The 27844-nt window shown below is 39.3% G+C and overlaps 1 protein-coding gene across 3 annotated transcripts in view; it reads right to left on the reverse strand.

Moving 5' to 3' along the window:
* MYO3A (myosin IIIA) overlaps window positions 1-27844 on the reverse strand; it is a 120424-nt gene that overhangs the window by 77738 nt on the left and 14842 nt on the right. For all 3 annotated transcript variants that reach the window (XM_033066264.1, XM_033066273.1, XM_033066259.1), the window contains exons 4-5: window positions 8855-8959; window positions 7982-8081 (exon numbers count right to left, since the gene is read on the reverse strand). In XM_033066264.1, coding sequence (XP_032922155.1) covers window positions 7982-8081; window positions 8855-8959 — 205 coding nt within the window. The remainder of the gene's footprint in view (window positions 1-7981; window positions 8082-8854; window positions 8960-27844) is intronic.

A 27844-nucleotide genomic window follows, 5' to 3' on the forward strand; every position in this document is an offset into this window, starting at 1 on the left:
CATGATAATCTGTTATGATAATGCTAATGAAACAGAGTATTTTAAATACCTCAGCACTGGAACACTCCAGTATAAATGTCACTGGGTTCAATTTTCAGGTAAAAAATGAATGGGGTTGAGACCAGAGAGTTTCTAATAACCTCAAGAGATGACTGTTTTGTGACCCATGACAAAACCAAGTGGAATTCTTTGCTGGTCAGGAGGGCTATTTTCTCACTTCATATGTCTCTGGCATCTGACACCAGCTTTCAGCATCAAGCTTCTTTAATGATTAAGCCACCAGTGACATCCTTATGTGAATTAATAGAAGAAAATATTTGAAAGACCAAGTGAACAGCTTATCCTGGATATAGCATTTGGCCACATGATTTCTGTTTTTTGTTACTGGACAGCACAAAGGTTTTCATTCAAACATGGCCCCCCCCCAAAATTTTCAGAACTAAGCCTTCAACAAAGAATTAAACATTCAACAATGAAAAAGCTCCACAGCTCAAGTCAATGCAATCCATCTTATCCCTGCTAACCCTGGGTTGAAAAATTTGGAATTATTACTTTGATCGGGTTCAAAGCAGTTTGACAAGCTGCTCACGAAGAAAGCTTTCTTCAAAGTCTTTTACTTTTATTGGCTTCTGCCATGTCTCCTAGTGGATGCATTTTAGCAGCAACATGTGAATGTCATGCTATATGGTATGCAGAAATGACAACACAATAACAGCCTGGTTTTGATCTGAACCAGTGAAGCAGACAGCTTTATTATGGATGCATGCTAGAATGACTAAGACAAATACAAGTCTTGCTATGACTCATTGCTTAAAGTAAGCTAAGGGCAGAAAGAAAATTATTTTATTTTTGAATACTTTCAAATTAAATTATTTTAATTAATTGTTTCATGTTTGCAGAATGATTCAGACAGCATTTATAGCTAATTCAGGGCAAGCACAAAAGGACACACTAGGATATTCTGACTACTCCAGAATAAGTAATCTACAAAAGTTTGGAACACTACTCAAGGTCATGCTGAGCTCCTCTTCAATGTCAGGACATGCAAAACTGGGAATGATGATATATATTAAAAGGGACAGAGACTGAAATGCCCCAACATTCAAACCTGGGTCACTCACAACTGATTTCTCAAGCTGTTCTCTGAGCACAAGGTGGCTCTAGACTCCCTCTGTTGCAGCCTGACCTGTGCCACGTGCAATCTGAGAACAGTCCTTGGGAGCCTTCTCAGCCTCTGCAATGCCACATGGCCCTGACACTTGCCAGGCTGAGCTGTGATCAGCCAACAGACTGCATCTAACAAGGCTATTCGTGGTCATTTAGGTTATGTTAGGAATGGTCAAAGCACTGTGTCACAGTGAGACAACACGAGAGCCGATGACGTGTCACGGTAAAGGATGACACCCAGTGCCATGGTTCCCTGCCCAACCTCTGACCAGAGATGTCAGATGCTTTTTTCCTCACAAGACCAGCAGAAAGCTCCCTCATGCATCAGAAAACCAGGAGAGGTGAACAAATAAAGCACATTCACAGAATTTTAAACATTTTGGCCTGAATTTCTATATCAGAAAAGGCATAAGTATCAGGGAACAATACTTAACATAAACATCTGTGCATTTTAACTTGCGGTGATCAATTGTTATGGATCACTAGTAGCGGTAAAGCACTACTAACAGTCCATAATTTGTAAGGAAGAGTGGTACACCACTACTGAGTTATTAATAAAGTATGTTGGCAGAATTACTCTTTCTAGGGAAAAAAACCCCAATATATTTATTTTAATGACTCAATTGAATTATGAAAATTCATTTAGTATTGCCCAAATGAAATTATGTATACATTTTAAAGTATATATAGAATGAATTTTAAAATACTGTACCAAAACAGTGTCTTGCCATTGACTAGTTTCAACAAATTGAAATTTTGAATAATAAGGCCATCTAGGACTACCAGTATTAAGACTGCATTTCTTCTTAACTTTGAAATACTTCAAATAGCTTTAAAGGAACAATGATTATGCTCTCCATAGCAAAATAATAACCCAATTACATTCCAAACACACAAGTTGAACTCTGTCTACCTGCAGTTTCCAAACTACATAGAAGCAATCGCTCAAGTATTAAACAAATCAATACCATTATGTCTTAACAGAGCAATACATATTCCCTTACCCAATCCATTTTTCCCTCTAGTTGACCCTGGCTACTGTCCATGATAAAACTGTGCAAACTATATGCAAAGTGGGGTATCTGAAACTGCATTTGGAATGCCAAGACAATATTCACACAAAAATTTTGTACCCAACACTGACACAAAAGCAGAAAAACGCAAACTAAGCGTGTTTTTAAAGTACAAAAATCACCCTGCCTTCACTATATATTCCATTATTATCACAATACATCTTTTTTTTTTTTTTTAAATTATGAAACCTATTTATCCACAGTGCTAAAGGAACACTTGAAGACATTATTCTGTTAACTGCAGCAACACAGCTTGTTTTTTTCCACCATCTGCCAGCAGTAGTGAGATTGCATTACCTTTTTTCCATGTTTTCTACTGGAACCTGCTTTACATATTAAAATACATACATCTTTCCTATCTATTGCTTATCTGGAACTTCTACTGATGTAGAGTTTTAGGTATTAGCAAAATTCATTAGAAGAAACTGAAAACAGACAGTGCCAACCCTTTTCAATATTGCCTTCCCCACAGTTACATTACTGGGCAATCTATGAGGAATCATGAGATCTCATAGCTAGAAGAAGGCACAAATTCTAAAGATTTAATGAGTCCTCCCACATTTTATTCTCCTTATGGGTATTGAATATTTCTAATATCCATCTAGATGTCTGACTTTTTTTCCCAATGACCTTTCCTGGTAATAACAGCAAAAGTCTAATTACATGTGGTATGAAAGTATGTTTGATGCATAGACAGGCATGGCCTTCAGAAAAATACAGTGTTGCTGGAAAAATATGCATTTCTTAAGAGGAGGAGTATAATTTATATTTTTTCTGGACATTTCCAAGGCAGTCTTTGCTCATCTTGAGATATTTCTAGTCTGGGAGAGCAGATTTCAGTAGTCCTGAAGAAGTATGAGCTAACTATGGTCTTCATAAAGACTATCAGCCTAAAGGTCAACCCTCAAAAAATATAGCTAAAGAGAAATTTTCCATCAGCATTACAGTCTCCTTAACTAAAAGAATCATTTTGCCACATGACAGTAGGTGTTTCAAAGCTTTTAGTGGAAAAATGTTTTTTTCTCCATGGTTTCTGAGACATCAGCAACTTGTCGAGTTTGCTGATAGGAAGTTGTGTCCTCTAGGACTCTGATAAAAAAAAACAAACATGAAAAGCTGGCTTTCGAGCTCCCAGAAAGGCTGAAATGGTAGGGGATTTCAGAAATAATTTCAAATCTTTCAAAACGAAATATCCCTTAGACTTTTTCAGAGCAAAGTTAAAGTAATAACAACAGCAATAATAATAATATAGCTAAATTTCTTTTCTCCCATTTTGAAACTGCACATTATAGAACTGTGCCTTAGATTGACATTAGTACATGAAAGACCCTGTGCAGCATCCTGATTTCAAGAAAAGAAACTGAACTAAGAAGGACTATTCAAAGAAGCAAGTATTTGTCAGTAGAAGCAGATATTACACCCTCAGTATCCCATGAAATTGGTTGCACATTATAAGATGCAGATGAATATATGAATTTCTACTACAGATGAGGTGTGTTATGTGTTCAAGTGACTTCAGGCCAGTTTTTTAAGTGATGAAAAAAGATCAGACACTGACAGATATTTAGGTAGCAAAGGTTGCAGATAAATTTGTCACATGACTTTCAAAAGGTATCTGGCATTAAATTAATTTCTTTAAATTTCATTACTTCAATTTCCTGCATCTTTAGAGGCTAAAATTTCATTTGAAATCTGTCGTTTTAACATCAATCCGCTGCATGCAACCAGAGTTCTGAAACAGATGCAAAGACTTTCTTCCCAGAAAAGTAGTAAGAAACTGTGAATATAATTAGGAAGATTTATCAAAAAGGAATTTAATTCACACCTTACTTGCCTCCAGTTCTTTTTATTACAGATTACATAGCAGTCACTCTTTAAAGTGAGTGCTGCAGGGAATTTAATGTAAATGTTTATTTCTCTATCAAATCTCTATCTTACACTGAAAACATAGCAGTTACACTTCAATATAACGCAACTATATGATGTGGTAGAGGATATTCCTTGCTTGGAGCCTAATTGCTACAATTCTCAGGCAGAACATCCTACCCCAAAGCTTTTCTATCAGAACAGCTTAGCAGCTAATTCCCACAAATGTTCAGGTAGTGAAACTGCCTTCAGTCAGCCCTCTTCTCTCACAAAGAATATATGGACTATTAATGTATTTAGAAGTCTAATGACTGTATCGACTGAATCTGTAATCAGTGGGCATTCACACAGTAGATCCCCTTGGCTGCTACTCATTATCTGTAGAAAATAAATCTTTTTTGTTTCTCTCTGCTGATCTAAATTATCATACTAGATGGATGCAAGGCCAGAGGATGCATCCCTGGTAACAGTATTGCACATTTTTTGTGGCTTGGACAATTTAAACCAAAACTTTATTTGACAGTTCCTTGATAAACAATTGAGCTCCAGAAGTGTTGTTGTGAGATGTTACAGAACCATAGAATGGTCTGGGTTGCAGGGGCCTGAAAGATCATCTAGTTTAAACTCATCTGCCATGAGCAGGGATATTGTTCACAGCTTTCTCAGTCCCATCCAACCTGGCCCTGAACACTTCCAACGATTTGGCATCCACAACTTCTCTGGGCAAACTGCTCAAGTGCCTCACCACCCTCACTGCAAAGACTTTTTTTTCTAATATCTAATCTAAATTTACTCTTTTTCAGTTTGAAGCTATTCCCCCTTGTCCTTTCCCTACATGCTCTTGTAAATAGTTTTCAACTTTCTCCTAGGCCTCCTTTAGGTATTTGAGTTGATTTAATTATTAATCTATATTGGTTTGGGAGTTTCTTAGACACGAGAATATTACTGGGGTGATCAAGCAATATTACAGTAGAATTTTAAGAGAAAGCAAAAATTTCACTCTTCAAAGCAATCTGAGTGAGGCATGGCTGTGGATCGCCAGTATTCTTTCAGAGTCTATCTCTTTAACTGTCAGTACCTCTAGAAAGACAAACAGTTCAGACAGTTAGCCTGGACTTTGGAAGCACTTTCTCTACATTTTCTGTGTCATTTCTGTTATCCATTAAAGATTGTGCAGTGTTCGGAAACTATGGCCCCAGCATGCACAAATACCTATGATACAATAACCACAAAGCAATGTGTATAAATTGTGTCACAAAACGAAGCTTCTGAAAAGTTTGTCCTGGTGTGCAAAGAAGGACTCACCCTGGCAGAACACTATACACTGAGTTCACAGAGTACAAAAGCAATGAAGGAAAAAAAAAAGCCATTTTCAAATGTAATTTAATTCACTAGAAGTTAACTTTTTTTTCACTTTTGACTCTTAAAATGTTCCTAAATGTACTTTAAAAAAAAGGAAAAAAGAAACCCCACAAATTAAATGATTGCACAACACACGCAGACTGAGAATAGGTCTTTCTCTAGTTTCGTGTTCCACAAGGCACTTCACAAGCCCATGTTTCAGATAAAGGGTTTACGTTTAGAAGAAAACCACCATAAATAGTATCAGGAGAGGACAGCAGAGGCTTCTTCAGGAACATCTCATCAGCATCCAGCATGCAGGAGGATGGTGCACAGAAAGTTATCTTGGGAAGGGCTCACTTCCTTGGTCATGCATGTTCGGTGGTTGAAGGAGTCTTTAGTTCCCTGCCTTGGCTCCCCTCTCCACACAGAAAAGCTGTGTCCATGCTAGAAAGGGTGATGGAGTTTTTTTTGGGGTTGGGATTTTTTGTGTTTGTTTGGCCCCATGTAATAATTGGTTCAGCCTAAACTGAAAATTTTGCTTCCTCGGAGTATTTACTGGGTGAAAAGGACACTCTCCACATCTATCTTACTCTGTAGCCTGTCAACTTTAGAGGCTTGCATAATAAAAGATGGCTGAGTTTCAGTCCCTGATCCAATAATGTTTATGAACAACAGTCGGCAGCAATGCCAACATGAGAGATTTTCATCAACTCACATTCCTGGCTAAAAAATGATCTTAGAATCTGATTAATGTGGGATTAAATCTCCTTAAGCAGAAGACACAAATCCCACAAATCCCAGCTGAATACCTTAAGCAGCAGCCTGAATGGTGAATGGTACATCTTCCATGATGATTTTATGAAGTCTATACATTTATTCCATCTGAAACTACTAATTATTGGCTTCAGATTGTTTTTCTTCCTGGGGAGGTGGGGGGAAGCCAGGGAAAATATCAATCTACTCCTAAGTCAAAGTGCCATTTGTATATTCCTTTGAGAGGACAGATTGCAGCTGTTACAGGCCTCTATTGAGTCCAAATAAATGTGTGTGTATGTATCTTTGTTTCTTGTGCATGTTCTAACCTGTATTTTGGCATCACAATTTTCTCTCAAGAATTTAAGATTATTTTTAAGTTACAGTCTTATCAGTAGACTGCAGTAACTGGGGAATAAAGAATTCAGGTCTTCATCCCTACAGCTTGTAAGTTTTGATATCTGCATAAGTTGATTTAATTTTCAGAAGCATTGATCCTCTAATTGCCTTCAGCACCTTACAATTTTTTTCCACAACAAATTAAAAGCCTATGGGCAAAAATACTGTTTTTCACCTCACAATAAACTTCCAGACTATCAGAAAATATTAGTAAGTATACAGCAGATGATTTAGGAAGTATGAATATTTTTCAATGGAAGATTTTATCTGAGGAATATAAAAGAAATACATGACGTTTCAGAAGAATTACTAACCATAACAGTTGTGGGGAATTTGTGTGTGGAGTTATGAGAGTTCCATAAATACAATCTACTGGCTGGAAGATATTTTACTAAAGAAAATTGAAATCCCATGATTAGTTTAAACAATTATTATGTATCAACAGAATCAGTATCATTAACAAAATAGAAGGGCAAAGGAAAAACAAAGATTTTTATATCTGTTGAATTAAATATATTTACAGTTGTCTGCTGTTCTGTGAAATAGTGACCAATAAATTTACTTTTGAGATAAGAAGGCAGTGTTCTACCCGAGGATAATAGTTCATAAGAACAAGCACTGCAAATTTTTATACCTTTCATATGAAACAAGAGTCAATAACTGTTTAGGCAGATGACTGTTGTATAAATAAAACGTTGCATCCATTTACCCATGTCTCTTCCCTTTCAGTGGTGACACCAAAGATGGGAATATTCAAGAATCCTTTTAGACCTAACAGGCTTCAACTGACCCTTTTAATGCCAATTCTTATATTTAGATTTGCCAAAATCTGTCTTATCAGACTTTAGAAAGTAGGGATCACCTATAAATATTTCCCCCCCTACTGCCTTCAAGTATCTCTTGCCTTATTTTAAATCAAATAAAGGAAGTATATGTGTTTGAGGTGGAGCTCTCCAGTTGTTCACAATATCTAGCAAGTTTTAAATGGTCTCATATAAAACATGAGGTTTTTTCCTATCAGCTCCTAATTTCACTGGACCAGCGCACAGCTCCTGGAGAAACAGAACACCAATCTTATTTTGAACCCTATTTACTCACTTTGCCATTTCACCTACTCTGTGCTTCAAAGCATTTGACACTTACCAACACCAATTATAAAATTCCTAGCTTTTAGTTACGCTATTGAAACAGCTTTACCAAAACTACTACAATTTCTATCAAGTTAAAAAAAGTAAATTTGGTTATCCAAGTGTTTTTTAATGAAGAATCCAAAAACTTAGCAAAAAATTAATACAGTTATATTTTCTGGTTTATTTACTCTATTCTATTTTCCATACTTCAGGTGTAAAACATTGTATATAAAAGCAAACATAACATACCAAAATCCACAAGCTTGACTCCTCCTTCAGTGGTCAAAAGGATATTATTTCCCTTAATATCACGGTGGATAGTTTTGTTTTCATGCAAGTGCTGAAGTCCCTGGAAGGAGAGACGTAAACATGAACTTTTAACAGCAGCTCTGTCCTCTGTATTACATTTGCAGAAACAACAAGGTAGTGGAAAAAGCATGAAAAAAAATACTCAGAACTTCTATTTTTTTAATCCAAAACCACAGGGATGCCATTCTTACTTCAAAATCACTTGCCACATGACAAGGAAAAAATATTCTTTAATTGCCTTACTTTATGACAAATAGAAATTTTAAGACAAAAGCAGAAAAATATCACTATAAACCTACATATAATACCTTTAGAGCCTAAAATCAAAGAAAACTACTAAGATCTAAATTCCACTAGAGAAAGTAAAATTTCAGTTAAAAGAAAGTGATAAATAAAGACACTTGATCTTAATGAGCAAAACCAAATTCTTGTAGCAGGGTTTGAATTTGCTAGATATGTGGATTATTTTACTATAAAAATAGTTTAAATCCAGACATAGGAAGTTGAACAGTATTTTGTTGATGTTTCTGTTATTTCTTAAAAGAAAAGCAATTTTGATGCTGAACTGTATTTACTAAGAAAATTGATCAATGGTCAGAAATCAATTTTCATTCTCTTAACAGTGAAACAAGCAGATTAACTGCTATTTACCTTGCTTGCTTAAAAAGAACCATCCTAATTACATATTGCCTTGATTTCATTAAACATGCTATAATACAAGATAGCGAGCTGTGTTAGTGGAGACATGATCTTCATTCATTTAAAGAAAAAAGTATGAGTTGAATATTGATTGTCCTTGAAAGCTTATCTTACCATCAGAGCTTCACGTAAAATGTAAGCAATTATAAGTTCATTCATCCTTTCACCTCTCTTCAGAAATCCTTTCACAAGATCAGTCACTGATCCACCATTGCACAGCTACAAAACATAACAGGAATACAAAAAGGAATTAAGTGTTGAAGTAGCCACCTGGTTTTCATTTTCAGTATTTTTTTGCATCTGCAGTCAAATGAGATTCTACTAAACTACCAAACCAAAAATTTGTCCTTAAGTCTAACATTTATACAAACAACATACACAGCAATTTTTGCCAATTATTTTTCACTACTTCCTGCATTTAATTCTTCTTGTCCAACACTTGTATAGTAGTGTATCTCTTTGTTTTCCTATATCCATGATTGCTTTTCACTGAAACAGAAGTAGATTACAGCGCAATAAATTAGCTGTGAAGGCATGTTTTGTAGGGCATACTAATTGCTTCTTATATTCATCATGTGGAACTCACCACCAATGCAGAGTATTACAACATCAATTCTCAGGTACAAAAGCCATGCACAGTAAAAAATGGATTTAAGGCATCAGAAGATAGGCAACAGAGCAATTTCCCCAACATGAAATCTGCCACGGGTAAAGCTGCCCTTTTTGCCAAGCATCACTTAATTACTAGCATATGGAGATGTGATACACAAGGAATGGGTATTGAGGAATATGATGAAAGTGCTGTGGAAAGAAAGGTCTCCCACTGAAACAAGGTGTGCTGTGGGTGTAAGACTAATTATAGACTATATATAGGTTATATATAATTACAGCCCTTGTTGCATCAACCTTGTCAGCTCCTCGTTCCAGATGCAGAGCCACTGTCTGCTCTGGACAATCCCCTCCCACTCTCCAGAGGAGAGAGCCCAGCCAGACTCCTGCAAATCCCTGTCCTCCACCACATATATGTGGGAAGAAGAGACCTGGCCTTGCTCTCTAGAAAGGATAGTGAGCACACATAACCAGCAGCTTAGTTTAGAATGCAGTACTTCATATGTTCGTTTTTATAATTTACAACTTTTCTGCCAGAAGAAGCAACAATGGAATTTTAGTGAGTACCTACTACTGTAGGAGTTACACATCTGCAAAGATGAAATTGGTACTTAAGCCTTTAAACTATCCATAATGGACCTGACAATATTCATTACTTGAAGAGCCATTTGCTTCTGTAAAGGAGTAGCTACTTCCAATAAAACAGTAAAAGAAACTTGAATTCTTATACATCATCCACTAGCTTTCCACATGAAACTTTAAATATCCATGTAAAGTATTTTAACAATGCAGCACTGAACAGTAATTCCTTTGCACTACATTTGAAGTATATTCAAATCAAGGGCATAATTTACCACTAAAACCTTTCAACTGCAGAATTCTAGACATGAGATTATTTTGTATATGCATATTTTTCATCTGTTCTTCTATACCCCCACATTTTTTTTCTGAGCTACAATTAAAAAAAGACTTGCACCTTACAGTAAAAAGCATTTTCTATCCCTTTGTGCCCAAACATAACAATAATCCTCTGACTACCTTTGAAACCCCTAGGCTGCACTGAACTTGGACCACATGAATGCCTACAGAAAAGCCATTCACTGTCATAAGTCTTTTTGCAAGATGTGTCCCCCATCAGGTCAGCAAGGGCTCTGGTCTGACAGGGGCTGAGCTCTATGGCAACAGTCTTGGAACTCACTTAACCTCACCCTTACCTAAGTGGGACAATGTGCATGCTTAGAGAGGGAAGAACTCACATGCTTAAATGATGGGATTAAATGCTTTGCTGGATAAGGATCAGATTCCCAAGCAGGATTTCATTCACTGTCATTAGCCATGCTGGTCTGCCTTCCACACTGTCTTTTTCAAGTCAGTTATTTTTTTACAATGACATTCTCTTTTCAGGGTTTCTATAATTTTAACTTTGGCACATCACTGGCATATTCAATCAAACCAAATGGATTATGAGAATTCTGGTTAATTTAATGCTCTTGAATTCAGAGCCCTGAAACTGTCTAACAAGTAACAAACCAAATTGTAAAATACATTACACATATGACATTCTTCAAACTATTTTTCTTCATTATCTCATATTATATTTTGCTTCTTATAGATGGATCTTCTTTCTTTACAGAGTTGTATACCCATTCAATGTAAAGAAAACCAATGTGGAAAGGAATATATTCTTTTTGTAGGCAGAAGAAGGGAGAAACTACACCTCAGAAACAACACCCTCTTTAATGTTTAGGCAGCAAAGCCAATCTTGAACTTATCTGCCTGGGTCAGCAATGTTAATTTTCACTTTCTTTAACATGTCACTCTAGCTAAGTTTTCTACTACTCTCATAAGATATAAATCCTTATTATGAGATAAATATCTGCATTGTAAGATAAAATTTACTTAAAATAGCAGGCAATGTAAAATACTAAAACTGTGATTATATTAGACTGAACAAAAACTGAACCTGGGCATGTAAGAGGTCAGCTAAACAAGTCTTGAAATAAAGAATCCAGAAATCAGCCCTATCACCACAGAAACCCTCCACTAACTCCCAAGGCAGGGTGGCTGTTTAGACAGAGGTCAGTTGAGGATGTTATAGACACAGGTTCTTGCACGCACACAGGACAGCTTTTCTCTTGCTACTTCTGTGTCAAAAAGCTGTACAATAAATATTTTTCTGAGACAACCAGCATAGGAGGAAAAGGGGGGAAAAGGATGGGTATTAGAATGAAAGCAGCTAAAAGGAGGAAAAGGGATTATTGGAATACAACCACAATTAGAAAAGGAGATTATGGCAGACACTGCATGTGTCTGCTCTACGCTGTGTGGGTGGGAGGGTGAATGATGACGACAATGATGACACAGGTTAGTATTAACCTTGTTCTATTTTTACCATCATGGGTAAAATGTTGTATCTGTTCTAATTTCCTATCTCTACAGTGCATTTTTTGGAGGTGAAGCTGCCACATGTCTAAAACCTGCACATAAATAAAGACAAAATGGTGATTCTTTCTCCTGACTCAGGTTTTCAAGCTGCATGTGTACTCAATCCAGAGGTATCATACACACTCAAAAAATCCCTCTACTAATGAGTCAGGCTCTTCTTTTCCATCTCAAAACAAGAAGCTACAGAAAGTTAGAATACTCCAGCCCAATACAGTGCTGGACCATGCTTGCTTAGGAATTTGAGCAGAAAGGAAATAAATTATCCTTGGGGATGTTGATCAGATCTAGTCCATAGAAACTTATTGGAGTAAAAAACCTAAATTATTTTTAAAAACCACATAACCTTGATTTATATAATCCTTTAATGAGAGATTATGGGATAAACATTATCTAGTAGTACTGCTAGGCAGAAAATTTCCTGGGGTGTTGTTAAATATTGCAGCTTATAATTATGATATCTGCTGCTTCTTAGTAGTGTGCTGTCCACAATAAAAACACTGTGTAGCCTCTTAGCAAAACTGCTCAGTTCCAGTTAAGCCAACTGAAATGCTTGGATGACAAGAAATCATGAAGGCAAAAGAGACAATTTTTTAAAAAAGATCTTTCTAGTTTCCAGTGAAGCATCTAGAGCGGGGAGGCCCTGGTAGCTATTACAGTAATTTCACAATTATAAGCCGCACCTGATTATAAGCCGCACGTCCGGGTGTCGGCAACTGTCTTGGGTTACAATACAGACTGTGATAAAAGGTATCTATTCTATCACCATCTCTTGAGGGTAGGGGCAGTGATCCTTATCTCAGTGGGAGATATTCTGCTAATGGGCCATCCATTGAAACCAGGCGGGGCATTGTTCTTTACCTTTTCACAACCCATCCTTCCTCCAGCGAGTCATTTTCTGCTAATGGCCCATTGAGTCCCACTGTGTGACTGATAGAATTACTTCATCCCATTGGAAGTTGCTCCAGCCAGGGGGAAGAGCCCAACATTTCTTACCAAGATAAAAACAGAGGTTTTGGGACACTCAGGTAGCCCCTTTCTCCACTGCACTCCAGAGGAAAACTGGATTTCTCCACATCACCACTGGACCTCCAGAGGGAAACTGCACCTTCTGCAGGAGCACTACTTCAACTGAACCACATCTGTCACTGCAGGAGGATGCAGCCACCATTTAATGGGACTGCTGCCAACACCCTGCCTGATGGGGTGTCAGGTTGTACTCTGACTTTGTCAGGGTTTGGAGTTTGTTTCTTTGTAGTACTGTATTTCTATTTTAATTTCCCTAGTAAAGAACTGTTATTCCTAATTCCCATATCTTTGCCTGAAAGCCCCTTGATTTCAAAATTATAATAATTTGGAGGGAGGGGGTTTACATTCTCCATTTCAAAGAGAAGCTCCTGCCTTTCTCAGCAGACACCTGTCCTCCAAACTAAAACAGCAACTTTTTGTTCTTTGTCCATATATAAGCCGCACCTGATTATAAGCCACACTTCTGGGTTCGGACCAAAATTTTAGTCAAAATGGTGCGGCTTATAATTGTGAAATTACTGTGCAAACACTGAGAACTTACAGGAACAAATAGCTGATCAGTCCATGTCATTTGCTCTACAACATTTGGTAAAATCTCAGAGCACCGTGATGACTGGCACTATAAGCAGAGAACAAGAAATGCACAGAGAACTTGAGACAGCCGTACACTAGGAGCTACGAGTCTGTCTGAGCTCCGCTCCAGGGCTGCTCCCAACCTTGGTCAAAGCAACTCACCAAATCAAGTGACCTTTTACCTGTCATGAGACATGACCTCTTCTGGGAGGGGAGCATCATAACTTTTTTTCTCTCCCACACTAGAAACCCCCTCACATTCATACACATTCTCTTGCATACACAGAAGCATTTCTTGTGGTTTGTATCAGATGGAAGTCCCCACCTGACTTTGACTATACCCAACTTAAAGGGACAGGCTCTTGGAATGTCCAGCCTGTGAGACACAGGAAGGGAAGATATTTGGGATTGTCCCACAGGGAAGTAATTTAGAAATGTCAGAACTTTGCACATGGGTAATTTTCATCAAATTAATATTAGCCACTTTTTCTACTGTCCCCTTGTGATTTAGAGGTATTTTCCTTACTGGTAGTTTTTTCAGTGCCTGCATTGATAGAATGCAAATTTTGTCTACAAAAACTTAAGCCTTGAGGCTTCACCTAAAACGGGGTGGAGAAGACAGAGACAGAATCTTCCTAGTGTCATATAGCAAAGGATGAGAGGCAAAACCCCTCCACTGCAAGACAGGAGATTCCCACTGGACATAAATCAAAAATTTTCCCACTCAGTTCAGCACTGAAAGATTACACAGTGAATCTGTGAGTCTTGGCGATATTAAAACTTGAATTGAAAAGACAAATCTGTAACATTTCAGTTAATAGTTTTCGAGTAAAGGGCTGGACCAAACAACTTCCAAAGGTCCTCTCCATCTTCTGCTTTTATATGATTCAGAATATATGAATTTTACAATATTCAGTCCTAGTCTGGATTTTCAGACAGCAGAAAGAGAGGGAAAGAATGAAGGAAATCTTGAATACCTAAACCAGTGGAAAGAAAAATGTCATCAAAATGTAATAAAAATCTGCCTTAAAGAGCTGTAGCTCTGATGGGCATGCATAGTTGTACCAAAAGAGATACTCAGGAATCTTCTACAGTGGTAGAAAAGAGCTCTTCCCTTATGATTTTCTGGCACTCAAAAAGGCAAAGACTCATACTGGGATGACATGCAGTTCTCCACCCACCCATCTGCCACAACCATGTGCTACTGTAATTGAGCTATTAGTATGCTAAGTTATCTTCAGCAAAAAAAATACAGAAAGGCATGATTCTAACACATGAAATGTCACTTAAAATTGCCATCACATCACAGTCATGCAGATGTTCTTTTAAGGTCTTAGTCACTCTCTACCTGACCCAGTTAGACATTTCTTCTCTTCAGTTCTTCTCAATTCTGATGTCCATTGAAAATTCAGTATCAGCTCCCCTTTTAAGAAAACTATCAGTTGCACTTTTGCTAGGGCAATTAGAGACTTTAATCAACCAACTGATCCTGACTTATGCATCTGTGCTAAGCTGTCAGGTACTGTTTGCTTGCATCCTGCAGTTGTCAAGGTACTTTCATCTTACTTCAGTAGCTTGGATGCAAACAATGGGACAACTAAATTATTTCCTTCTCTATCTTTATAGGCTGCTCAGACATAAATGACTGGGTAGCACATCACATATGCACAATTTATGGCACACATGAATTATAATAATGAAAAAGGCCAACCTTATTTTAATTACCACACATAGGAATGCTAAAAACATCACAGGCACTAATCTCTATTTTTTTTACCTATTCTTAAAATAGATCAATAATCTGACCTGCTCTCCTAAGCAGCACTGCCAGTCTCTCAACTGACTACATCTTCCTTTCAAGACAAACTGCTGTAAGAACAGAAGATTCTCTGTTGTTGCTCTTTTGTAATCATAAAGTTACAGAAGCAGAGGAGGAAAAGAAATCTCAAGAAATTACTTAGACCACTGCATATGCACTGTGTAGACACCTGGTACTTTCAGATATAACAGATATATGTCTAGCTTGCTCCTAAAAATCTCATTAAGGAAGATTCCAGTCTCTCTAAGTAGCCTGTTTCTATGTTTCTCTAGCCTGATAGAGCATTTTTCCTACCATCCAACCTGAATCCTTTTTGCTTCCAACAAAACTGCATTACCTTTGCCCTTCCTTCCTCAGCAGTATCTGATAATAAATTATCATTATTTTCTATTTCCATCTCTGTCAGACTACTTTCATGACATGTCATTTTTTTTTTTTTAGACTGTACAATATTCATTATTGTAACCTTTGGAAATTCTCCACATTTTCTCAATTTGGACTGCCTTGTTTGTTTTACATTTTGCCTCAAACTGCATACAGAATTCCTTTGGAAGTCTTGTCTTAGCTGAGAAAAGCTGAACAGAACATAATCATCTCCACTTTACAGACAATCCCTTTCTACAGAACCATGGCCTGCTCAGATATGTCCCATTTTTCCTGCCTATGGATAGCACTACTTTGCATGAGTCTCTCTTCTGTGATTCAAAAAAATTTCTCTGCTATTCACAACTGTGAATCTGATGCTATGCCCTAATGTGCCTGTAATTAAACTAGGTATCTACTTCAACTTTTATGTAGATTTTTGTTCATCACTCGAGTTTTTACTGAACAGAAACAGACCAAAAGCAGATGCTCACTTGAGATTCACCCAACCTAAAAGTGAACTAAGTCCAGTTTTGTGAAAAATAGGTAATTTGCTTTATTGTTTTTGTGACATTTCTGTATTTCCACATTTTCATCACAAGCATGTCACATGGGACCATATAAAATCCTTACAAAAGACACATTATCCTGTTAAACCAGTTATCTTGTTAAAGGATGATATTGTATTAAAATAAGTTATCCTGTCCAGTCCAAGCTGACCACTTATAATGTTACTGAGTTCTGCATGTTCTACAGTGGTTTCTGCTAATTTGCTCTGGAACTGTTGTGGGTATCAAAGTTAAGAAGATTGGTCTGTAGTCCCCTAGGACATTATTTTTTCTCACTTTGTAAAGACATATACTAAGTATTCCTGTATCTCTCTAGTAACCTTGTCTTTGCCACTCTCCACATTAGACCCTCTGAACTCGTCTTTAAATGCTTTAGCTCAGCATTTTTGTTTCTCCTATTTGAAGGCATTCTGAAATTGCATTCTTACTAGTCTCTTATCGTGTTTCTATTTTTCTGTGCACCAACTAATTTATTATTGTGTTTTTAATGTGTTTAAAAAACTGCCAGCTAGCCTGGTACTTTCCTGTATTTTTACATTATTTTTCCTAATGGGTACCCATCAGTTCCTGAAGCCAGCTAAAGCATACTCTCCCTAAGCCCATTATCTTTACTCTGCTGCCATCTTTAACATTCTTTCTTTTCTCAGGTGATGGCAAGCAAGGCAAAGACTCATTTTTGGGGCCTTCTTCACTCCAATTTCTTTCCCTCTCTTTGCAAAAGAGATCTTCTCTATTAGAACAGAACATAATCTACCTGATACAATAATTGCCAGAGTCACTTTCTTTGCCTTCTCTCTCCAAACAAGAACTCCATGAGCTGTCCATCTCACAGTTCAGTTATGACCAAATAATTCTTATTTTCTGTCAACAGCGTGACATGTTTTCATAATTATTACTGACAAAGAGCATATTCCACTGACAGCACTTAACACCTACCACCCATACTTGAAAGTTCTTGTGAAAACTTACAGGAAACTAAATCAGTTTCTTCAATGGGCCAAGTGGTTCAGTACACAGCTCCTGTCTATGCAGCACAGTTTTAATTTCATCTCAAATGGAAGAAAGATGTGCACTGTAGCTCCTATTTTTCATAACAACTGAACAAGACAACCCGTAACCAAAAGAAACCACAGCAATGGTTTCTCTATGCTTTTAGATAAAGTTGATTGCTTTCAATTCAGTGTGAACAAAATGTATCACTGAAACAGGCAACTTTTCTGAATTATTTTGCTTCAGTGATCAAAAACCACGGCGTATTTATGATTCTGCTATTTTCTATCATCTAGCACCTCCAGGGCTGTGTTAGTCACAGCCTCACGGGTGTTTGTTTGTTGCTTCTGATTTCTTTCCTTTCAGTTTAGTTTTTAACTTCTCATTTTCTTTGCCATGCACATGCACTGACAAGACAGCCAGCCAGAGGAAAAGTTTGCCTGTTTAATCTTACGCAATGCTGGCCTTCACAAACTCTCATATTTCTCAGTCAGATCACAGATATCTTCACATCATGGCCAAAATAGAAAAGCCACAGATATGCAATTACTGCCTAAATTTCTTTTTTCAAACTCAGCATAATTGAATGAAGCCAAGCAGACTTTACTAAACAAGAAAAAACCCCAAACACTAATACCCAAAAGGAGGATTTTTCTGTTGTAAAACATTTGTAATTTTGTGGGGAAAAAAAGCAGTGAGGTGACAGCGCTGTTACAAAGGTTTAATGGACAGAGCCCTGCTCAATTCCCCGTCTAGCTCATCCCAATGCAAACTTTACATTGCACTATCCCATATTTCACAATCTTTGTATTATAATACATTTACATGCCATCAAGTTGCTAATGATGAAACCAATATATCGTCTGTCCACATCTGCTCAAAAGATTATACAGTTGAAATGGTACCAAGTTATTATTTCAAATAATTCTCTGTAAAGCTAATGAGAGCAAAATATATTTAAAACAGAAATTCCAAAGGAACTTCAACTATAGCTTTGTGGCCTGGCAACATCATAACCCAGCTGTAAATTTTTAATAATCAAATAAATGGAAGAGTCATTTTGCAAAATAAGAGCTAACCTAACTACAAAACTGAGAGGCATTGGTCAGTAAAAAGCCAGGATTTTCTGGGCAAATACAACAGGCAACTTACTAAGAAAGAAGATTTTGATAGAGCAAACAGTGCAATCATTTATCAAATCAGTGCATCATTTTATCATTCACAAGAAGCAGTGGTAAAAATAACATTTAGAGGGCAAAACCATTCCCTTGGCTAGGGAGAAAAAACAGGGACTAACTTTGGGATCCACAATGCAATGACAGAAGTATTTCTATTGACTGCTGCAAACCTTACCCAAGGCTCTAGAAAACACACAGAAACCCCATAGCAAATAGGGCAGTCTTGGCAACAGCAGGCACTTCACAGCTTTTATTTCCTGCTCAGAACTGCATTACTCTTGTTCACTCTTCATCAGTTAAGAAACATTTCAAAGCACCTTCCTTTTCTGTAGCATCATTTCTATATTATTCAGGGTTCAGACACTAGTTCCAAGTACTGCCTTGTCCACACTACTCAAATCCATTTTATGTGTGTGTTTCTACACAGAGGACAGTAATTTCGTCTAATTCACTGTAATTTAAATTACTGCCATAGAAATCTTCCCTATTGAGTTTGAAATCATGGCTGGGGAAGCACAGATCTAAACAATGGGGCTTGTCTAAAGGCCGCTTTTACAAAAGAAATGGAGCTGAAACCCACTCATCCCTAAGGCAATTTGTCTCCTCATGGGAGTGTGTGGGACATGAAAGGAGCTACAGGACTCTGCAACTGTCACAGGACCCTACTAAGCAAGAACATTTTGAAGGACTTTCTTAAAGACAATTTTGTAAGAACAAAATATGCAAAACTCAAAAGTCGTATCTTTCTTCTCCTTTTTTTCTTGTTTTAATGAACTACTGGAATGATTGGACCAAATTGAAATTAAAGTGTTTTGTAAACCAATCTCTCGCAGTTCACTGTGTGTGTGTAAGACAGTTTCCTGCTTCCAGCGTCTGATTTCAGCAAAGTCAACAGCTTTCAGAATTGCAACAAATGCTGGCATTACTTCTGGAGCCCAGGAAATCTTCCATCACCACTGACACCTGTCTCGTTTCTGTACCTCCCAGCTCCTTGTTCCTTGCTATAGTACTTTTCTCCTTTAGCTAGTAGCTTTCAGCCACCTCTGCCCGACAAAGAATGAGGAGGAGACCCACTCCCTAGCACTGGAGTGCCTTCAGTCACTCCCTTTATAGAGACCCAGCATGTAAACTGAGTGCAAAAGCAGCAAAATTGTACTGTCTGTCTTGAATTTAAGCACTTAACCCTCAGGTGTCAGAGAGCAAACCCTCCAGCCAAGAGCAAACAAGCCTCATTGCACGCATTCTTCCAATGAATGATGCTACTTCCCATTACACCTAAAGGAGGTCTGGATATCTTAGATCTAATAAAAAACTACACAAATGTGGGTTTTGGTCTTCTGCTTTATTTTGTTTTTAAACTACATCTTTGGTAAAACTGTGATCAAAAATAAAATGCATAGAAAGAAAGGTAATGTTAAATATTAGAATGTGAGAGACATATTATTTATATGCTACTGAATTAAAGAGTGGTATGGTAAAACTATTTTCTACACTTCTGCTTTACTGCATGGTGGCAAAAATTGTTAGCGGTTACTGAAAACCAGGTTTTTTCATGTGAGTATTCTCCAGCAAGGTGGGCCATAAACAGTTGTTTAAAATAGGCAAACTGTGCAAACCACGCTGTAATATGAAATATTCATTATGCAGAGAAATTATGAGTATTTAGTAAAAGTTTAAAGCATAAAATGATAGTTGTAGCCACACATCTTGGGTCTTGAGAAAACAGGATATGATTCAAGAATGAAAAATTGCTATAATTGGGAAGCAAAGAGGGCCACATTAGAAATGGAGAAATCAAGTCCAATTCAGGCATGTAATGGATGAAAACATTCAGTGTTGATCTGAATGGAGCAATTATAACCAAAGACATTTCTGAAGAATGACCTGTGTTAAGAAACAGGAAAAAGTAATTTTCAATTGTTCATTTTTTTCTGCTATATATGCCATTTGAAAGTAGCTAATAATATTTAGGCAAATAACAGTTTTCTGCCCCTCACTCAGCCTTTTATGAAACCTAAATGGTCTTGTTATTTTCCACTATACTAATTTCCTGAAACATTACTGTTTTACAGCAAATATCACATACCAGAAAAAGCTATATATCTGCTTTCTTATTATAACTCTTATTATATATCCCATTAAACAGCACAACTTCTATTCAAAGTTTTTTTTGAACTCCATAAACTTGCCTTTTTCCCATAGATGGAAACAAATCTACATATAGTAACTCCTGTATCTAACAAAAGTATACCATAAACATGCCAAAGGAAAATCCTAAATAAATTATTAAACTGTCCATACTACAGGGTTTTCTATTTCATGCAAAAGAGAAGTAACTGATACAGAGATGTCTCTAGTTTATCTCAGGTAGGCTCATCTTTTTAAAAGCCAAAGTGAGACTGTTGGGTCTTGCTTCAAGGCACTCCCACAAATTCCTGTGGGGTTCACTCCAGCCAGTGCTCATTACTCAGAGAGGCCTCACAAAAATAATCACGTGAATGAATTTGGATTTTCCCACTTTCATCAGAACTGTCACAGCAATAAAAACAACACCAGTTTCCATACTTGTACCCATTCCTTATAGAATCATAGAATATCCTGAGTTGGAAGGGACCCACAAGGATCATAGAGACCAGTTCCTGGCTCTGCACAGGATAACCCCAAGACTCACATCATGTGTCTGAGAGTGTTGCTCAAATGCTTCTTGATTCTTTAGAATTGTACACTTTTTTTAAAGACAAAATCTTCATTCAAATGGAATTCAACAACTGAAGTCCCAACAGCTTCAATGACATGATTTTGTTTGCTGCACTTTTGCATGATCAGTGACTTCCCAGGCTCTGTGCTTTCCTTGCAGGCAGCACAACCTGAGACTGCAGATATTTTCAGCCTAATATCTTTGCCCATCTAGAACAAGGATTAGTTGCTTTACAACACTGACAGCCATTCCTCTCTTCCTCTTCCATGCACAGAGAGGTGCCATGAAGAGTGACAACACCATTAGCTGAGAAAGAAAAAAGATCAAGCTAATGGAGAAAAAATGCTTTACTGCCAGCCATCAGGACTCTTACACAGCACTGGAAATCTCAGCAAGAGAGAAGGGCAGAACTAGTCATCCTGCTCTGAGCTTTGCTTTTGTGTGCCCAGCCTGCTTGGGCATAAACAGCTCCCTGAAGAGGTGAAGAGGTAGCCTGTGCCTGTTAAAAGAGCAGGGGATGGATATGGTTCTGGCAGGGAGAGTGTGTTGTCACTCCTACATGGCCCACACAACAAGATCCTTCATAAGCCACTATTCCACACATCTTCCAGAACTCTTTACCCTTTTAGACTGGGATATGAGAATGGGGTGAAAGAATCAGAAGCTTGTTCAAGGAAGATTATCTAGACAAAAGAGATTAAAAAAAATATTGTTCTATTTACCTAATACACAGAAGTTATCTGTCTCCCGCCCCCCCATATAGCTTAGAAAATCAAAACTAATGTGTCAAAATTAAATGAGCAAATATACTGACATTTACTGCAAAAACTGAGACAATTGTAAAAGTCAAAGCATCTGTTGTGGTTAGTCTGAGTTTGTTTTAGTTCATTGGGTTTTTTCAGGGAGGGTGGGGAGCAAGGTGGTATTTAGTTTTTTATCTTCTCCCATCCTCTCAGCAACTAGACTTGCTGAGACTGTTATTTCTTTACATGAACATACTCCATAGATAGGACATTATATAACAGAGCAGAGGATTTTTGTTGTTGTTGTTTAAATAAGCAGGATGCACTTCTGTGAGTTTCCCCATCTATTAGAATCACATGCAGTGTTTAAAAGGCAACATGAACAGAAATTCTTTCACATACAGTAGGTCAGTGAAGCATCCAAAATTATCAACCACACAAAATTTGGGCATTAACTATACTCATTTTTCTCTGGCACAAATGTAAATTATGCTGTCACTGTTCATTTATGAACCTGTGAGGAAAGTTTATAAATATTCCATGAACTCTAAGACTCTCTTTGTGACCACAGTTAGATTTGCAAACACCTGGAAGCATCTGATTTCCTAAATTTCTCTCTCCAAAGAGCAGATACAACAGTGCAACAGCACAGCAGACTCACTCCAGGTCAGATGCAGCACTGTACCTGTATTGTTCAGCATTTCTAGTTTTACATAGCTGTTCTTGCAACACCTTCTTCTCTTGGCTGTAGTGAGTACTGATCTCTAACCATGCCATTATTCCTTAGAACCCTCACACTGGCTTACTCAATCACATCAAACCTAAGCTGGATGCTTTTACTGTCAAAGCCCACAGCAGTTCTAATACCATTTCCCATGCAACAAGAGATCTACTTCTATCCTTGATCAGCTCACAGTGCTGGCATCCATTACTGGGTATCTGTAGGCATGTTTTCCATTCTGCTTTGAGGGAGCAGCTAAAACAAACCAGAAAACCATAGCATCATCCTCCTTCAAATCCTCCCTAATAACTCTCCTGTACTACAGTGCTGACAAATGCTTACTGCTGATTGGGATCCCAACTGACTTCTGTTATCCATCAGTTGTCTTTTTCCAAAGCCATTTGGTCTATTGGCTTAAACCTTCGAAGAAAGCTCTCTGCAATGAAGAGTCACTTTTCTGGCAGGAAAGGAGTGAACAATAGATACTCTACACATTGTGCTGGATTCTCCATCTCCAGGCAAACTCAAGAATGGTAGTTCTTCTAAATAATATCCATAAAACCAGAAAGGAGTTTTATCAGGGATCTCAGCTAGTTACAATTCTCATTTAATTTAAACACCTCACCAAAGGCAACTGCCCTTGTGATTGGTGACTGGGCAGGAGTTGCACTGGTGGGCTACTCTGCACCCATAACACAGCAACAGTCTGTTGACTGGTTCTCTCTCAGCTCTTAATCTGCTACAAGCATTTCGGCAAGCCACTGGAAGTAAACTAGCAGTAATGGACTGACAATAACCCTGGTATAGCAGGCTGGCAGTTTGATATTCTGTCATTTTATTCCTTTTTTCCATATGGTAGTAACCTTACAATTGTTATAATATCCATACTCTGATTAATCATGGGTTTTCAAATTGTCTATGCTTGCAGAAAGAGTGGCAGGTGAACTGATGCACTAGTTTTCTGTATCCTAGTTTAACTCAAACTCCTGAGAGCTTCTACTTACTGGGTTTAAGATTTTTTTCTTCTTTCTGAAAAAAACCCCCATCATAAATAAAAGCATCCCAAGGACTTAAAAAAGTAATTTAGACATTTGTACATTCCACTTTTTCCCTCCTAATGTTAACTTTAAATGATCAAAGGTTAGGTTAAAAATATGAATCACTTCAGGTAAATTTTAAATCAGCAAACATAGCTGCCAACTGAATCACAATAATCCATCATGACAATATTTCTGTAATTCTTTTGAGTTATCACTCAACACCATCAACCTGGTTAGCAGGTTCAATTAGCATCACAAAAAACATTTAGAAGATGAAACTCAAAGTATACCACTTTGCCAGAATTACACAAACTATCAATTTATTTAATGATTTTTCCCATGTTAAAAAGTTGAGGGAAAGGCTAAAATGACACCTCTTCAGGTAAACAGATTCCAAGCACAAGCTACTCTACCCTCCCATATGATTTCTCTGATGAAGTTTACACTAGATCAAGACAAATTTCTTCATGAGAACAAAGATGTATCAGGTTCACTCAGTCTGGACTATGCATAACCAGTATCTGTACAAATTGCATCAACTACTCTGCAGGTACTTTTTAACAACAGAGCTAGTTAGAAAATAGAGCCTGAAATCCACTAGAAACTGTAACATATTTCTCCTTCTCAAATGAGTTGGAGTCCAAATTTCTTCACACTGAAATATAATTAGATTTAGAAACATTTTCACGGCATTGAAAACACCATATTCTTCTATGTGGAATATTATACAAATAGAAATCAGCATATAATAATGATGCAAAAATTCAACCTGTATCCTTGTAAGGGGAGACTGTAGAGCATGCCTATACCATCAGGTTTAGTGTGTCCATAAATGGATACTAAATGGAATAGTCTGGGACATCTGTAATCCAGCAATCATGGTGGTTGGAAAACACGAGGGAAATGGACTGCAAAAACTGGACAACAGATTCTTCCTAAATAGCATCTTCTAGTTCCACCACAGTACACAGAAAGTTGAGCTACATGGACCATTGGCCTAACTCAGCAGGACACTGCAAATGTTCCTGAAATGTACATGTAAACACATTGGGGAAAAAAACAAACACCTAAAAAGAATATTTGTCAGTCTTCTTGACATTCAGATGAGTGAAAGGGATGTATTTCTGTACCATTTCTTGGCAATTCCCTCTACCTCTCCAGAAATGAGAGGTTTCTACAACACGCTTTGATATTATAAAACTGTATTTTTGGGTGGAATGACACTTCTTCCAAAGTTTTTTCCCTAAAAAGGTAACTTTTAACCCATTAAATAAGTATTTACTATAAAAATAATGCATGTTCTCTCTATTTCCTAAAAAAATATATTGATGACTTAAAATACACTAGCATACTTACGTGACTCACACAAATTCATCTCAAAAAGGGTATGCATAACTTTACATCTTTTGAAAATGGACTGAGATGCTTCTTAAAGTTCTACCTGATCTCTAAGAAGTGAACTATAGAAATACGTTGCATTATGATTCTGGTTTACAGCAGCAAGTAAAAGCTGCATAATAACTACCACCTACCTTGCTGTGGCTTTTCAGCCTTTATTCTTTCTTGCCTAGGTTGTTCCTTGCACCAGGCAAGGGCTGTGCCATTTGTTCTCCCCACCAATATCTCCCCACTGGATCTACATGCTCACCTGCTCTATCTTCCATCAGATGATGTCCAACTATCTCAGATATTTTCTCTTCTGAACTAACATCTAGAGCAGAAAAAAATGGGCTACAGCACACTCGGCCTCTGCCGTGCCATCACGATGTGGTCTGTTGACATCAAATTGCTGATTCATCCCAAATATGGGATTTCTTTCCAACACAGACTCACTAGGACAGTTCCTCCTGCCTGCATCTCTAAACACACAGAGCAAAGCTTAATGCACCTGGCAGGAATCCTCCCTCCTGCAATGTTCTATATTATAAATGTGATTAGAACATCCAAGGAGGTGCAGATGTTCAGCTTATCTGAGCATGGCCTACAGAGAGAAAGGAATTTCTGAACTGAGCATCAAGAGTACCATCATTCTGTACAGACATTTTCTTGTTTCACTTTCATTTCCAGGTAGTTTTCTTAAAAACACATTACATACAATACATGCATCTTAAAAAGCTGAAGATTTTTTCCTCTAGGAAAAAAAACCCAAACCCAAACATCTAAATATATGTATTCAAACACTTCAGTGAATAAATTTGTTGGTAACCTGCACTGGTGATTCTAAAGGCATTACTAAATACCGAGTTTTACCATGTATCACAACCCATTCCCAGTAGAATTTGAGAAACTTTCTCTCCAAATTGTCCTGCCCATGGATCCCATCAAAGAACACCAAATGGAGATGATGAAAAGATATTAGTTCTAATAAACTGCAGGACACATAATAGCTGCAATGAAAAGCAAACTGCAACAGCCCTGTAAAGCTGCACACAAGCTTATAAAAAGGTGCCACTTGAATAGAGAAATCTGTTTTATGACAGTTTTCTTTCACAAACACTATTATTAATAGAAAAGTTTCACCAAAGTCAATACAGAAATATTTTTCCTACTTATGTATATCTGCACACACCAACTGAAATCCATTGCATTCATAGATCTAGATGTGCAGTGACAGAAAGCACCCAAGACTGTTCCACATACTCCATACTTGCACCATGTACAGTATGGTATAAAAAGAGTACAGTAATTTCACGAATACAAGCCGCAGCAATTTGACAAAAATTTTGGTGGAAACCCGGAAGTGCGGCTAATAGTCGGGTGCGGCTAATATATTAATAATTTTCTGACATTTACAACCCCAGACGTGCCAGCCAGGGTGCCGAGCCAAGCACCGGCCAGTAAAAGCCGGCATTTCGCAATTGTTACAGTGTTACCATGTTGCCCTGGCTCCCTGCAAGCAGCACGGGGGGCGGGGAGAGAGGCGGGAGAGCTCTCTTTCCTCCTCTGCTGCAGCCCAGGGGAGGAGGGGGGGGGAGGCGCCACCATTGCCGCGGTTCGGGGAGGAGAGGTGGGGGGGGGGGGGCGGGGGGCGCCGCCATTGCCGCGGCCCCGGGAGCCGACGGGGGGGAGGCGCCGCCATTGCCGCGGCCCGGGGAGCCGACGGTGGGGGGCGCCGCCATTGCCGCGGCCCGGGGAGCCGACGGGGGGGGCGCCGCCATTGCCGCGGCCCCGGGAGCCGACGGGGGGGGGGGCGCCGCCATTGCCGCGGCTCGGGGAGGACGCGGGGGGGCCGCGCCGCCATTGCCGCGGCCCAGGGAGCCGACGGGGGGGGGGGGCGCCGCCATTGCCGCGGCTCGGGGAGCCGACGGGGGGGGGGGGGGCGCCACCATTGCCGCGGCCCGGGGAGCCGACGGGGGGGGGGGCGCCGCCATTGCCGCGGCCCGGGGAGCCGACGGAGGGGGGGCACCGCCATTGCCGCGGCCCGGGGAGCCGACGGGAGCCCTGCGCAGCCATTGCCGCGGCCCAGGGAGGGGGGGGGGGGAAGTGCGCGCCGCCATTGCCGCGTCTCGGGGAGCCGGCGGGAGCCCCGCGCCGCCATTGCCGCGGCCCGGGGAGGGCGGGGGGAAGTGCGCGCCGCCATTGCCGCGTCTCGGGGAGCCGGCGGGAGCCCTGCGCAGCCATTGCCGCGGCCCGGGGAGGGGGGGGAAGTGCGCGCCGCCATTGCCGCGGCTCGGGGGGGGGCGGGAAGCGTGCGCCGCCATTGCCGCGGCTCGGGGAGGAGGCGGGGTGCTTTGTCCGCGCCCGCCGCCGGCGCCACGGGCGCGGGAAAGCTCCGTCCCCGCCCGCCGCCGCTGCCGTAGGAGCGGGGGAAGCTCCGTCCCTGCCTCCCACCGTGGGGCAGCGCCGACCCGGGGTGACCGAGCCCAGGGGCAGCGGGAGGCGGCCCCGAGCGGCAGCACCGGGCTCGACCACCTGGCCCCGTCAGCGGCCCCTAGCGGGCCGAGCCTGCACAGCCTTAGCTCAGCCAGTAAACCCCGCCCTCCCGCGGTTCTGTTACTAATTGCACGCGGGTCCTCGCTGCGAACGACAGAGCGGCTTATATTCGTGTGCGGCTTATCTATGGACAAAAACCGAAATATTTGCCAACACCCAGAGATGCGGCTTATACTCAGTGCGGCTTGTATTCGTGAATTTACTGTACTTATAAAACATACTCCAAATGTAGGCTCATGTTTTTCACATAAAGAACATCATTCCACGTGAAATATAAAAGTTAAAATATAAACAACTGACTGTTTCCTCCCAGTCTGTTTCAGCCTGGCTGCTTGGCATCCATCCTTTACAGGTCAGAAGTTTCACAGATGGGAGCTTCCAATGCCCAGCAGACACA

The sequence above is a fragment of the Catharus ustulatus genome, chromosome 1 (assembly GCF_009819885.2).
Source record: "Catharus ustulatus isolate bCatUst1 chromosome 1, bCatUst1.pri.v2, whole genome shotgun sequence".
Taxonomy (NCBI): Eukaryota; Metazoa; Chordata; class Aves; order Passeriformes; family Turdidae; genus Catharus; species Catharus ustulatus.